Source organism: Cygnus olor, chromosome 4, assembly GCF_009769625.2.
Source record: "Cygnus olor isolate bCygOlo1 chromosome 4, bCygOlo1.pri.v2, whole genome shotgun sequence".
In the NCBI taxonomy this organism is placed as follows: domain Eukaryota; kingdom Metazoa; phylum Chordata; class Aves; order Anseriformes; family Anatidae; genus Cygnus; species Cygnus olor.
This window is the reverse complement of record NC_049172.1, coordinates 50,437,177-50,452,757: the sequence shown is the minus strand read 5'-3', so window position 1 is coordinate 50,452,757 and position 15,581 is coordinate 50,437,177. Positions and strand designations below refer to the sequence as shown.

Below are 15,581 nucleotides of genomic sequence, written 5' to 3'. Positions count from 1 at the left end.
CTAGAAAAGACGGTGATAATCCATTTTCACATATTTTTAATACTTAAAAAAGCTGCAATTGTTTTTATTGTTTTTAATTTTTTTTTCTGTGCTCTGTTTCCCTAACTTCGTAATCAATTAGCATAAAAACAGTTGAAACACAGCAATTACCTAAAAGCTCCTGGGTTGGTCCTGCCAAGTCCCAGTACAAGGGATTCTGTAATTTCCATGCTCTCAGAGCGCATCATCGGAACTATGTGCTTAAACAAGGAAGAAGGGGATGGAATGCCAATGATCTGAGAAGAAAACCGGAATGAAACAGAATGAAGCAGTTACCTGACACATAGGTGGTGACATTAAAACATGCTGTAATTACAGATTCTTCTCAAAATAAACACTGATTTGAACTACTCATGATAAAAATAGTTTTTGATCTTTGACACGGACAACATATTTCTAAAATAGTACAAAAAGCACATCCTCTCTCTACTGTGATCAAGAGGGCTGAAGATAATTGTGAAGGCCTCAGAAAAATCATTATTTAACTACCCTAGTCTTTGCTGTTTTTTCACTTAATTTACAAACCTCTGGGGGAGATCCCTTCCCATCTGTTTGGTACCCACTGAGGCTCTCTACTGAGTACATAACAGAGTTGAAATAAGATCATTACTAGGTCGGTTCTTCTCCAAGAAGTGCTGGGAATGCAGCTACACAAAATCTTCACAGTCGGCTGAGAAGCACAGTATTAGAGATCTTTGTGATATTCCATGAGTTTGAAAATTAAATGTATAAAGTGACCTGTAGGGTTATGTGGCTAGCTTTGGACAACATGTTTCTGAGGCTCTTCCATGCTTATCTTGAAGACGTTCTGACTATAGGCACGTTTCTCTTTTCAGGGAAAATCTTTAATGGGAATTTTGTTACCTCTCCAATTCCCACTTGCATATTAATTTAAGACGAGAGCCTACAATCATCATGCAAGATCTTTTGGTTCTTTAAAAGAAAAAGTAAACCTGTTGAAATGATGATGATGACTTGTATGTTTAATGTATCTGGCCTCCTTAAGAAAAGGAAGTGGACTGCACGTGTCCCCCTCCTTCTGCCCTCAAAGAGAATAAAGTTTCAGTCTGAAGTTTCTCAGATTTAAGGGAAGGATCTTGGTAACAAACAACTGGAATACGCTGCTTCTGCCAAAAACTTGCTGCTCAATTCATGCGTTATCTTCACTTCTACTCTATCGTCTACAGGAAGCCAAAATGAGAAAAACAAAAAGCAACAAACAACCAAACTGAATCCGCAGGTGATATGAAGTAATGCAGACAGAAAACTGTCTGTAGTTTGGAAAAATATAACAAGATACATCATGCCTGAACAGATCACTGCCTCAGTTAGTGGTATGAGAGGTTACTTGCTCAGAATTACTGAGGTGTACTGACAGAGGAAAAAAAAAAAAAAACTGAAAACATTTCCTCATTTTCACCAGATAAGACTTTGAGACTGGGTTTGCATTTTCATTACATGATTAGATTTTGCTTGAAAAAACATAGGCAAAAAAGTCTCTACGGCACCAAGCAGAAGTGAACAGAAACACTATCCTAAACAAATGAAAGACAAGTGTATCCTAAAATACGTTTTCAGATCAATTACACAAACTTTTAAGAATCATGATAATTATAAGCCTTGAGTATTTCTCCTTCAAATAACATGTAGTTAGAGGTATTTATAGTAAGCATTAGAAGAACTTACTCTTGAATCAATGCTATAACCACTGTCAGGAGTAGACGCCAGCGTCTCAGGAGGGGAACATCTCACAGAGCCAGTGGAAGTGGAAGAGTTTGAAGAAGATGCTGCACTGCAGCAAAGAATCAGGTAGTTTCTCCAGAGCCCAATGTAGGAGTCGCTGCTTGTAGTAGTATTCACTTTCTTTGCGTTGATAGGGCTGCTATTTAAAAAAAACAAAAACAACACCTCAATACAGTAAAAAAAAAAAAAAAAAAAAAAAAAAAAAGCTCGCCAGTTTTCATTTTGTTTCTGCATTGAATTTATTTTAAAATTATATATATGTCCTTGTTTCCACAACTGTTAACATGGTAAACTCTGAATAAATTATTCAGAATAGACCTGTACATCAATAACATATAATAGTCAAACTTGTTGAACTACAATATTGCCAAACGCAGGAATTAATCTTTACAGCAGATAATTTTTCTTCCAAATAGAACTGCTTCAACTTTTTGTTACATAAAGCTGAATTAAACCCATAGAAAATATTAGCAGTGCACATTATCTCATTGAAACATAACAGCATTACAATGATGATAAATCAAAAATGAGCTTACTTTATATCCACTTGTGGAGACAGCAGATGGAGTCTGGTATAAGCAAATGTCCAAGCATAGCTTACAGCTGTTGGGCAGTGTTTTGGAAGATTTTCCTGTTTCATAAAACTTGAAAGGCTTATAATCCATGGATCTTGGCCTTGAGTCACATGTGCAAATATCCATATATGTGATGGACTGACCACATCAAACTGGTGGCTGATTGGAGAGGAACTCCAGTCAGCCAAAGTTTGTAAATCTATTGAACTGGGACAATAGAGTAAAGTAGTCTGCGTGTATTTGGAAAAAAAAAAAAAAGAAAAAGAAAAAGAGAGAACAAGAAAAAAATTATATCCATGCATATTAAGTAACATTTTTTCATTGTTAAATATCTAATAAAATCTTAAGTGTCAAAAGCATACTTGGGCATACATAAAAGCACATTACTTAATTAAACTTAATTCATATTGTTTTAGAGAAGTTCCTAATATGGCCAATGACAGAAATACACTGCTTGGAAAGGAACTGGACATTAGGTAATCGTAAATTATAAAAAAAGAGGCCTTTTGACTCATGATTCTTCCAAAAGATTCTAGACTCTTAAAGGCTTACTACTGAATTCCAATTCATTTCCTAAACCCAAACACAGAAAAGCTTCTCTTTGATACTTAAGATTTAAAGATAAATATATAATAAGGAATTCAGCTGTTATTTATTGATACTTATTATGGCTCTCATCATGGATAAAGGACACATTGCTTGTTAGACACTATATAGCTGCAGAAAAAGTCAGTGGTCTTTCCTTCCAATAACTCGTGATCTGTGAGTCAAGTGGAAAAAAAAAACAGACACAGACAAAGGTATGTGTGTGTGTCTGTGTGGTGGTGGACACATTATTGATCAGAAAATGTACAATGATGTCATCGGCTTCACAACATTTCTCAATTTTTTGAGACCCTGGGAGGGCTTTTTCTTTTTTTTTTAAATGCATCATTTAAAAAAAAAAAAAGGTAATAAATAGCTGATAAAATTAGCCTGAATGTAATGACACTGATTTAAAATACATACCATTTATTTGTGACAAACAGATTTAGAAAAATACATCACCTTACATCCAAACTAATGTGAAAACTCTCCTACCTGATCAGCCCCAGTAAGATGTATGAAACTCTCCAGGATAGAAGCACTTAGTCTGTCCATTACATCTATAGCCAACTCATCATCACTCTACAAAATACAAAGCATAAAGAACTCAAAGTCAAGAAAAGCACTACCCTTTCATTAAGCAGTTAGATGAATATGTCATCAGCTCTTACCTTAGAAATTTCTAAAAGTGTAAACAAGGCCCTTATTTCTCTAAGCACACTGACTGCTAATCTTCTGGTTGCAGGCCTTGTGCTGCAAAGAATGACCAAAGCGAAGCCTTCCACCACATGAAATACATTGGAATAAAGGGTCCTCTCCAGAGGAAGGGTATGGGCAGCCCCGTTGGATACACCACGCTAAGAAATAGATCATGGAAGTTAAACAATTTAAGAAAAAAGTAAACACAGGCAAGTTATAGTTCCTTTATTAGCAATGACAGAATTAATTAAAAGGTATTTAGGTCTTGTTTGGATACTAGTCATATTCTACATTATGAAAATGACATTATATCAGCTACTTGGTATTTTTTGTCTCTCTCTGAATTCAGTCCAAACAAATACCATGAGAAAGTCTTTCTTATTTCACTTCCTTACATGAATTAGGTAGTGAAGGCAAAATTAAAAATAAGGAAATGACTCTCTCTTATTTAACACCATATAAAATTATTTGAACCCCTTCTATTTCTTAGTAAAAAGTGGTACTTTTTCTCTAGGTCTACTGTTTAACACTGCTGTTTAATGTATTTCCAGTCCTGCATATTGGCTGTTGATGTAAAGAAAAATGTGGCAATGAATTAGTGTTTAGAGACTACATAATAATATTAAACTAAATTTTTCTGCAAAAATGTTTATTTAAAATAATAGGTCTAAAAATGTTCATGCACTGTAAGAAAGTAAACTGACTTTTTATTACTTAACTGAAACAATAAGGCATACTAGTAAAATTGTATGGAGATTAAAATATATTTAAATACCAAAGGACCTTATTTAAAAATACCTGAGAATCTTGGGTTTTATTGTGGATTTGGGCTGCTTGTTTCCACTGATTTATGAGCTGCACTAACATTTTTACTGCATTGTCAAGAAGCGTTGGATGGACATCAGTCACTTCACGCACAATAAAATATACAAATCCTGAAAGAACATCTTCCCGCCAATCTGGAAAATCAAGCATTAATGCTTGGAGAGTATTGAAAGCCAAGGCACGAAGTTCTTCATCCATATGAATTGTCAGCCTGTTTAGAAAAAATACCAGTATCATCACCCTAGATTTGCATAATTTTAATGAGCCTTTACAAATTAAAGTTTGGTGCTAACACTACTTTCTTTACTGTACAATGTAGAATACTTCCACGAAGACGCATCTCTGCACTCTATACACCAGAAATTGGCTACTAACAGAAGATCCTGCTACCAATACAGTAAAATAACACAAGAGTTCACAAAACTGAATACAAACATGCAATTTTCAAGACTGATCAAATTTTTCATATGTGCACAGGTCTGGGGCCCCAGCAAAGGAAGGATGTTGATCTGTTAGAAAAGGTCGAGAGGAGGGCCATGAAGTTGATCAGAGGGCTGAAGCACCCCTCCTACGAAGAAAGGCTGAGAGAGCTGGGGATGTTCAGACTAAAAAGAGAAGGCTCTGGGGAGACCTTATTGCTACTTTTTAGTACTTAGAGGGGGCTTATAAAAAAGATGGAGAGCAACTTTTTGCTCAGTCAGATAATGATTGGAAATGGGGTGGGGTGGTTTTAAACTAAAAGAGGGAGATTTAGATTAGAGATTAGATGGAAATTCTCAACTCAGAGGGTGGTGAGGCACTGGAACAGGTTGCCCAGAGAAGATCTGGATGCCCCATCCCTGGAGGTGTTCCGGACCAGGCAGGATGAGGCCCTGGGCAACCTGGTCTGGTGGGTGGCATCCCTGCCTATGGCAGCGAGGTTGGAACTAGATGGTCCTAAAGGTCCCTTCCAACTTGGGACATTCTATGATATTTGCATGCATCTGAGCAATCACCTTAGCACACACTGTGCAGGTACCTTGTGATGTATGGTTTGTTTTCTTCAAATTAAAATCCAAAAGAACAGATTATTTTTGGAGATAAAGCAGCTTTAGATTGGATATGAGTAAAAGCTCACAAAAAAAAAAAAAAAAAAAAAAACACATCACATTCGCATATACAGTTTAGAATATGCCTCAGCCTGCATGGTAGAAGAAACTTATCCAGTACTGTATTATTAATACTTCTTGTCTTCTATGCCACTTTTGATATTGAAGAAAAAAGTGTTATAAAAACCTTCTTCTTGCACATCATTACTGAAGTTCATATACATATAACTCAATATACTATATACAAATGAGTTTGTAATTTCAAAACTAAAAGCTATTCTGTATTCCTACATCAAGACCTTTCCTACATTAAAAATAAAAAAAATAAAAGTATTTTTTTATTTTATTTTTTTTATTTTAAATATTTTTTATTTATTTAATATTTATTAAATTTATTATATTATTATAAAATTTATTTTTTTAATATTTTTTATTAATTTTTTTATTTTTAATATTATTTTTTATAATTGCTCTAGTAATAAATAAAGACTGCTTGTATGTACCACAACTACATATTCTTACTGAATGCTCAGATTACCCACCCGCAAACCCCTGGTCGCCCATTTATGTCAACTACTTATCAGTAGCGATAAGGCAAATTCAATGTAAAATGAGATAAGAGATGGTAGAACATGCATAGTGTTCTATGCAAAATGCAAAAAGGAAGCAGGTTACGTAGAGAGCATGAAAAAAAGTCTCCCATTAGTGTTTGTCTCATATTTTCGTAATGTCAGATAAGCACGCCTTTACAATAATTTGCAGTTTTATCAATAGGAAAAAAAAATGACAGTAGTAACAAAATGATAAAACAAGTGTAAAAACTAAAACAATAGAAGTACCTACTTTCCAGAAGTTTATCTCTAAAAACAAGTGCAAGATCTTCCAAGTTAAATTTACCCTCCTGCTCCTCTAGCCAGTAATACCTGATCAACTGCTGAGGTAGAACAATAGGAGGAATAGATTCTGTATGTGGTGGACTCACACTTTATATTGCACTGACAAACTCTCTGTTATACAAATAGCTTTTAAAAAGAAGCATTCACTATGAGCAGAATTTCATTTCCCTTACCTTGCAAGCAATTCAATGAGGTCAGTCCTGCTCATGCCATCTGGAATCAGTCTTGGGATAGCAGCAACACAAGTTCTGAACAAATCGATCTTAGGTTTTCTTTCACCCCTACAAAACCAGTTTATAATCAACAAAACAACAGGAAAATCTATGTCAGTATACCACAAACATTTTCAATCTTATGTCAAAACTAAAAAAACAACTGAAAGTTTTTAGCATTAATTAATGAAATTAGCCTTAATTTAATATTCAAGTAAAAAGCCAATGTGTAATGTATTAATGATGGCCTCTGAAACAACATAAAAATAATATAACTATGACAATGAAAATACCGTAATTTTATACATACGTAATCATGTCTTCAGGTTCTTTATTGGACATCTGCACACTAGTCATGCACATGGGTCTTCCAACTTCTTTGTCCAAATGCCTAAGAATGCTGTCCAACGCTTTTCTGACTTGAGGATAGTATATTGACATTCCTGAAATGGCAAAGAGTTCCGATAACCTCTTTCACTATTCCATATTCTCGTTTAATTTTTACATTTTTATTAAAATATGTCACATACAGCTTGGGAGAAATTTCTTATCGTACAGAAGATGACATGAAACACATTTTAAGTATCAAAAGAAAAAAAAGCATATTAAATGAGCAGTAGGAGGCATTGTATGAATGTAGAAGTTTCTTTCAGGAAGAACATAAACACGGAAATAATCATTAGTTGCTTTTTTCCGTTCTAAGCATTTTAGTTCTAGGTTGAAACAGTCCCTTAGAGACAACTACCTCATCTGCAGAAGATCAACAGAGCAAAGGGATCAAAAATGTCTTACTCCACTTCAGCTGTGTTTTGAGACATTCTAGAGTGCCATCAAGGGAACAAAAATTGCCATGCTAATTACCACAGTAATTGCACTCAGTCTTCTGTGTGCTAATTTGGCTGTGCAAAACATATTTTAAAAAAGCCAAGGATCCTTTTATATACATCAGAAGTTCAATGTTGTGTAGCATCCCTCTCTAAAGAATCATGTTAAAACATACTACCATTACATTCTCACTAAGAATTAAAATAAATACAGAAATGAAGTTACGCAGATGTACTCTTTGAGAATAACTGAGAACTTACCACAAAAGACTACAACATACCTATAACTTTTGCTTCCTCATCTGTCAGAGTTTTATTAAGAAAGATTTTCTTCACACGCAGAGTATTTCCTGAGGGAAGAACAACTCCTGTTGTTGGCATTGGTGGTTCACCATCTTTCTGCTGCAGACTATCTGCTATGACAAGGAAAACTCTGAGGCCTATATTCATTCTCTACAAAAGCAGCCAAGGGAAGAAAAAGGAAGTAAAAAAAAGAAGGAATTATAACATTAAAATAACACAGATGAGACAAATGCTATTTGCATTTTCCCTTTTTAAGCAAACAGTATTAGTAGGACAGACATTATTTAAAATGTTACATATTAGGGTAACGAAAGTATCAAGAATAAAATTTAAGCCTCAAGTGCCTCCCCATAACTCTGATTCCAGTTAACTGAATTGGCATGGACAAATATACTGGATGTTTTACAGTACACAGAACTAAAGGACTCAATATGAATATTGAGAATGATACACTGAAGACAGGCATTGTCTCATCTACTAAACTGGGTCCTGAACTATAAGAAGCCATTAGGATTTCCCTGAAAAAAAGGCTTTTTGGTTATACTGTAAGAAATACTCACAAATACTGAATTTATAGTTGAAATGAGTCTGAACTGCAGTAGTTACTAGCTTACTAACCAGAAATGAAACAGCAATTGTATGCAACTGCAATTACTTTAGTTTTATCCCCTTTTGATATTTCAAGCTTTCAAAACAGCTTGAAAATAGCTAACCACACTCCCAAAAATTTGCCCCAACACCCTGTTCTCAGTGCATGCAAGGAATAAGCTTATTTTACCTCTGGATTAATAGTAAAGGTTTTAGGTGATTTTCCAACACTAAGAAGATCAAATATTATTTCTTTCATTGCAAAATCCAAACGTTCCTATAAAGGAAAAAAGACTGATATGATCATCTTGTTTCTGTTAGTATGCATAGTTTAATTTATGCTTCATTGGTATCGGGTATTATGTCTTAAAAGTTTTAAAAAAATAATAAAAAAAATCCCTCCAATTTATTCTTATGAATTAATACTCCTTTTAAAATATAGTACAGTTCAACAGTCTTTAATATAATACATTAAACGAAAACCCAAAATACATCGTGGTAACATTATCAGACTGGTAAAAGCCCGCATGAGTTAGGAAATGGATCAAATAAGGTTGCCTTTGCAACCTCAGATTAGCTCCTTTTTGCATTATGATTCAGGTTTTCTTTGAATGGTTATATACTATGTCTACATGCAGTATCAATCCATTTCAATTCAAGAGATGCCAACTGAAAAAATTGTATAAAATTGACATATCATTTTTTTGTTATTATTATTTTTTAAAGAATTTGGCTCAATCCTTGAAGTTCAGAAATATACTACATGTGCTAGAAAGAAAAATAAAACAACCCAGTCTGATATATAAGACAATTGAACATTCCCTTGAAAAGTACATTTTATTCCTGCTTCTGTTAGGTAGCTCGTACAGCTGATGACAGTTGAGTTAGTTAAATAAAGTTTTCACAGCAGGTTACTAATTACATCTACTTCAGCCTGAGAATGCCTGATTTCAGTCCCTGGGATCTCTTTAGTGTAAGTGCTAAGTTGAAAACCCTGGTTGTGTTACAAAATTTTATCTAGTTTGGAAGAAACCTGCACCAAAAAACAGGAACTTCAGCATTTACTTTCTGCTGAACTTCAGGTCTCCAGCTGTTTAACACGTGAAAAAAAAAACATACCAAACACTTAAAAGCATTCAGAAACTATAATGAGAGGGGCAACAGGAGAATTCACCATGAAATCGTGTACTCAGAACAGAAACCAAAAAGAATAAGGTAAATAAAGTATAGGCTTTTACAGTAAGGCTGAAGCAACGAACATCTACTAATTAAGAGCACTCTATTTCACTTTCTGGATTTTCTCTGAATTTTACAGAAAAAACAATGGTGAACAGGACTAATAAGAAGCATCTTGACTTTCCCAATAATCTGTTCCAGTTTCATTTTATACCCAGTTCATTCACTAGCTTCCTGTTGAAATTTGGGTATGTGCCCATTGATTCCAACAATTAGCTTTTCTGTCTAGGCAGTACCCATTATCCCATCCAACAGCTTCCTGTTCCTACTCGTTTTTCAAGGTCTTTATCCCAATATATCTTCCCAATTTCAATTCAGCTTTATTTTTTGTTTCCTTCTTTCTACATTTAAGTCTGTTTGTTTAATATTCTTTTTGTTGCAAACCATGCAGTAAGGAAACAGACAACAGATGGTCTTTCTTTGGTTCCAGGTGCCGTGGTGAACATCACCATGACAGACAGAAATCAGGAACAGGGATTTTAGAGAAGAGTTTTGTTTAGTTTCTGAAGCAAGTAGCCAAAACACAGATCAGATGGAAACTCTAAATTTAAATCACAAAACCCCAGTCTCTACTGAGAGTTTTCAATATTTTTTTCAGATACTTATGAGTTCTTAAATGTTCTTAAATTTCATGATACTCAAAAAGTCAAACAATTTTTTCAGCTCATCCCCTGACACAGTTGAGCCATCTTGTTTTAAAAAATTGCTGCACAACTCTGCTCACATTGAACATGTTTCTTGAAATAAGCTGAACTGTACTGAAAGGCTTAAAGATTTGATAATTAAGAAGAGGAACCCTAGCAAACAAATACAGATTGTGATGTGTGTTTTTTCTGTGTGAACAGCAGCAGATCATTTTGGAAGCTGAAGCACAGACAAGCTATCTATAAGATGGGAAAACTTAATCTATATCCTGAGAGATCACATCCTGCATACTAGGACAGAAGAAGCACCCAAAATAATACCAATCATAACGCAATACAAACTACACACTAATGCAAACACTGCATACTTTTCTTGTCTATAGAAACTAAACTCCACGCTAAATAATATTATCTGGATATTACTGTTCAGATGCTATTCCATTACAATATATTTATAAGAGACAAATAGTACTTATATTATGGTATTATATATATGTACACATGCCCAAGGCACAGCAATACAAATGTAAATACTAATCATAATATTCATAAACAAGTTACCAAAGCTTAGGGAAAATAGTTTTGTGACTAGTAGAAATGAATTAGTCTTTCCATTCTTTACATATATATGGGGAAATTTTATTCAATATATAAAACCGTTATAATGCAGTACAAATATTTTTAAAAAAATAACCTTTAATTTATATTTCTTCCAAATAATGTTCATACTATTCTCATACCTCTACCTAGACATATTCTTACCTGAGCAATGAACTGAATAATCTTCACAAATATATTCAGAGGTGTGTCTCGTGGGACCACACTACGTGATCCTTTTGGAAAAAGTGCTGATACAATGCTCATGAGACGACTACAAGAATTGAAAAATAAATATAAGTAGTCAAAACATTGTTTTAAAAGTAACTTTTTCTAATAGCATAGATGTTACAATTCAAACCTAGAAGGAGTGTGAGAGTTACTACTACATAACACAGAAGCATATGACAGGTACAGCCCTCCATTGTCGCAGGGAACACTATAATGGGTTCGTTTATAAAGTGACTAAGATCCTACTTTGTAATTCCTCCTGCAGGAGGAAGAGCAAAATTTGAATGACTATTCCAAATCCTCATTATACTAATTATTAAATCCAAATCTTTTCATTTCCGGACTATACTTAGTGATGGTCACTTCACACCCTAGTTGTTCTGGTACCATTATTGCCTTTTAACTAAATTTCCCATTTCTTATCTCTCCATTCACTTCTGTCATCACATATATAAAAGACAACTGCAGATTGTCTTCCTTCTCCTGTTCAAACTAAACAGGTTTTCTTGTGTTTCTCTGTTAAGATGTAGTCTTTGTTTCTCTATTTACCCAACAAGCCCATCCCCTTTTTTAATGTCACTAGGAAAACAAAACGAACCAAAACAAAAACAGCAATAATTTACAATCCCTTGCACAATGAACTTACCTTTGAGTTACAGTGTTGCTTTCACATTTTATTCTAATAACATAAACCCACAATAACCTATACAAAGATTCCAGTGCAACTCGGGACATTTTGGGATCTTTATTCTGTAAAATAAATGAAAAATACAGTTACTGTTATTTGCAAGACATTCAGAAAATTCTACTATTAATTACTCTTCTGACTTTTGAGGATTTTTTTTTAACAATGAAAGCTGCTGTATTTAATACTGACTACATGTTTTAATGTGTATCCATAAAACCAACTTTATATCACATATTTCCAATGCTATTTAAATATTTAACCAATAACTTGAGATTATTTTATAAGTCTCTCACTCTGAAAGCAAAGCATTAACTAACAAGCAGCAATTTCTTGAGATGAGTAACAAGAGTGTACTGCCTGAAAGAACTTCATTAGAAAGCCATCAGGTAATGGATGCCTACTTAATGGCAAACTTATACTTTGTCTAAAACATGGGAATAGCTGCTTTGGATCAGGCACAAAGTCCATTTAAGTCCAGTATTCAGTTCACGACAGCAGACAGTAGCAGGTGCAGAAGAAAAAGAGTGCAGGGCAAGCATTATTGAATTATGTGTTGTATGAAGCTCTTTTTTGTCCAAAAGCTATTTCCAGGAGCTTAGCTTTGCTCCTCCTAGCTCTTACGTTGTACAAAACAGTGAGTGACAGTAATGTTTGTCATACCAGCTCCAGCAGTCCCTTTTCCAGCTGAGGATTCTGACCGCGTTTACAGTCTTGAAGTAGTCAATGGGACTCTTGGAATTGGCTTATATTAGCCAATATTGGCTCATATTAGCTTATGAGCAGAATAAATTACTCCCAGTTGGCACCTTTTAGGCATTGTCTCAGTTAAGAAAAAAAAAAACAACAATTCTTCCCCATATCTAGCAAAGTCTTGTTGTTTCAAGGCACATTTCTGCCTGATGGCTTGAACCAACTAATTCCACGTTTGTGTGGCCTCAACCACAAGCCAATGAATCAGAACAGCACTGCTACACTGTCCTCCTGGGACAAGTAGAGTGCAATTTCACAATGGGTGTAAGCGGATCTAAGACACAGTACCGTGGGAAAAGGATGTTCTCATCTTTGTTTCCTCCTCAGCAGGCCCATTGCCCTCTCTGCATTGACTCAAGAAAGTCCAGCTCACATCAGTAAGCTGATTCAAGTCATTTCATGGCTCTATCTCTGCAACAGCCTATCCAAAGAGAGTAACTTGGATGGCTTTAACACGGGTGGGTCAGGACTGTTGGTTTTGGCAGTAGCTTACTTCAAGAAAGGCTAAATGCCCATCACAAAATCGCAGAGGCCACAGTGGGCCTTCACAGACAACATATGTGATTGTTTATCAGAATACCAGAATTAGTCTAAGACAGTGATAACGCTGGTCTACCCTTCTTTTCACATACATCAGTGGGTTCCCACCATCACCCTTGAATTACGGCATGTGCAACTAGGCAGTGGGTAAACACAGGAAGGTGATATAAACAAAATCTAAACAGTGTAAAAGTGCACCTGCTCCTGGTTAATATTCAGAGAGCTGAGGTTTTACTACCCAGTTAATGTACCAGCACCGCTATTGCAAGGAAGCAGCAAATGCTCGCTCAAAACTGTAGGAGATGGAGAGATTGTGATAGTTTTGATTTCAATCAACCTAAACTATCAAAACCCAATGACACTATTACTTATCTAATCTTCAGGCCAACAGTTCTTGGTGTTTGAAGTAGTATTATGAATTCTTCGGTACATACATTGTCAAAGTCCAAAATGCAGTCTCTACAACTTTTATTAATTGTAACCCACTTGAGTGATGCTCTGGTTTTCTTATATCTGGTATTCCAAAGAGGAGATTAACTTAGAGGTCCAAAAGAAAACCAAAATTAAAGTGTTTTTTTCCTTCTTTTTTTTTTTTTTTTTTAAGTGTAACAATATTATAAATACAGCAGTACTTCTAATTTCTTAAGCATTGAAAAATTCCATTATGTCTTCCTATAACTAGGAACAAAACAAGCTAGAAGAAAATGACTTTTTTGGTCTAATTATAGCACACTTCTTCTATACCTGCTGTTAGCATGTCAGTATTTCCTTTTCTCTTTGAGACTGCTGCATCTAGAGTTCAGTATATATGCCTATATAATCCCCCAACCTGCCTGTATTTCAGCCCATTTAGCTGATGCATGATAAATTTTCAAGCACTCTGGTTTTTGTTTATTTGTTTTCTTCCCCAAACACAGTTCTGTTTCACATCCTAAAACTCGTAAAATGCATAAATTATATCAGCAGACTATGGAATACACTTTGAAGAACTGTATCTCTGTTACCAAACAAAATCAGAGCAAATCTACAATGGTCTTACATGACACATTAAGACGAGTCAATGAAACATATCTCAGTGAAGGCAAGGAACAAAATAGCATTTTTTCCATGTTAGTCAAATGTAGTCACTTACTGAAGAAAGTACTTTTTAATACTGATGTTAAACTTTTCTTCTGTTCTGAACTAAAACAATTTCTACTTTTTAAAACCTGCAAAACCAACAGTGTAAAAGTCTTTCAAGTTAGTGCACTGCAAGTTGTTATAATAAATCAGTTTCACATTTTTTAATTGTGAAAATGTTTTCAAGTTTGCTCGCATGCAAAACATTTTTTGGAATAAATTAACAGAAAATAATATATATACATCTGAATAGGTAATTTACTACCAGTGAAAACATGCATTGCTGTTCAAGGAAACCAGCTGTGATATTGATATTCAACCTTACAAAGACACATTTTCATCCTCTAGGACAAACTGATATTAGATAATTTTCTGATCTTTCTCCTTTACTCTCTACCAAGAAAAAAAAGATCTTTGAAACACTAGTTATTCTTTGTTCTGTGGCTTCTTAATACTACTTCAAGCATTTTTACAGAGAAAGGAAAGCACAAAATACAGTGATTAACATAAAAAAACACATTATTTACATGAGACAAAGCAATGTTTCACTGAGTTGTAACAACATATTAACTCACCTGCAGTGTTTCTATTTGTTTTCTGATACTGTTGTTAGATGGCATCTAAATAAAGCAACGTGAGACAGCAAAACATAACAAACATGAGAATGGGAGGCACATGCATGTTAGATGAAAAAAGCACAAAAACAACAGATAGCTGTACAGTAAGGACTCTATTCAGTAGAAATACTATAGTGGCAAAAAACTTTCCTCCAGCTTTCAAGGTTTTGTGGTAACAGATGCTAAGTTTAAACTAACCAAAAACTCTTCTACCAAACAGTGGTGCAGAATGATAGACACTTTTCCCTTCCATTTCAGCAGCTTTCCTATATGTTCCTTCCTCTCCCCATAAGAAGTGGTAAGGATACCATAGCTCATCTCCATTCAAGAATCAGTTTTCACAGAATCACTGAATGGCCAAGGTTGGAAGGGACCTCTAAAGATCATCCAGTCCAACCCCTCACTGAGCAAGATCATCTAGAGCACGTTGCGCAGGATGGCATCCAGGCAGGTTTTGAGTATCTCCAGAGAAAGAGACTTCACAACCTCTCCAGGCAACCTGTTCCAGTGCTCCATCACCCTCACAGTAAAGAAGTGCCCTCTCATATTCAGCCAGAACTTCCTGTGCTTCAGTTTGTGTCCAAAACTGAACTTTCTGGCAAATCTGCTAGAATTACCTTATCTAAATACTGGTTAGAAAAGTAGGCAAAACAATTTTACAATACTGACCAGTGTTACCATATGTTACACTTCAGTGTGTGAAGAAACACTCTGCTGAGCTCAAAGCTACGATGGCAACCCAGCTACTACACGGGTCAAGGCCATCTATGCGTACTCCAAGG

At 35.0% G+C, this 15,581-nt stretch overlaps 1 protein-coding gene across 9 annotated transcripts in view; it reads right to left on the bottom strand.

The window, feature by feature from the left end:
- FRYL (FRY like transcription coactivator) overlaps positions 1-15,581 on the bottom strand; it is a 172,266-nt gene that overhangs the window by 58,873 nt on the left and 97,812 nt on the right. For 6 of the 9 annotated variants that reach the window (XM_040556796.1, XM_040556799.1, XM_040556800.1 and 3 more), the window contains 13 exons: positions 14,758-14,802; positions 11,732-11,835; positions 11,020-11,128; positions 8,568-8,654; positions 7,768-7,939; positions 6,973-7,105; positions 6,624-6,731; positions 4,440-4,677; positions 3,614-3,799; positions 3,438-3,524; positions 2,319-2,587; positions 1,726-1,921; positions 151-275 (listed from right to left, as the gene is read on the bottom strand). In XM_040556796.1, coding sequence (XP_040412730.1) covers positions 151-275; positions 1,726-1,921; positions 2,319-2,587; positions 3,438-3,524; positions 3,614-3,799; positions 4,440-4,677; positions 6,624-6,731; positions 6,973-7,105; positions 7,768-7,939; positions 8,568-8,654; positions 11,020-11,128; positions 11,732-11,835; positions 14,758-14,802 — 1,859 coding nt within the window. The remainder of the gene's footprint in view (positions 1-150; positions 276-1,725; positions 1,922-2,318; positions 2,588-3,437; positions 3,525-3,613; positions 3,800-4,439; positions 4,678-6,623; positions 6,732-6,972; positions 7,106-7,767; positions 7,940-8,567; positions 8,655-11,019; positions 11,129-11,731; positions 11,836-14,757; positions 14,803-15,581) is intronic. The other 3 variants (XM_040556801.1, XM_040556802.1, XM_040556804.1) reach the window with 1 other exon arrangement.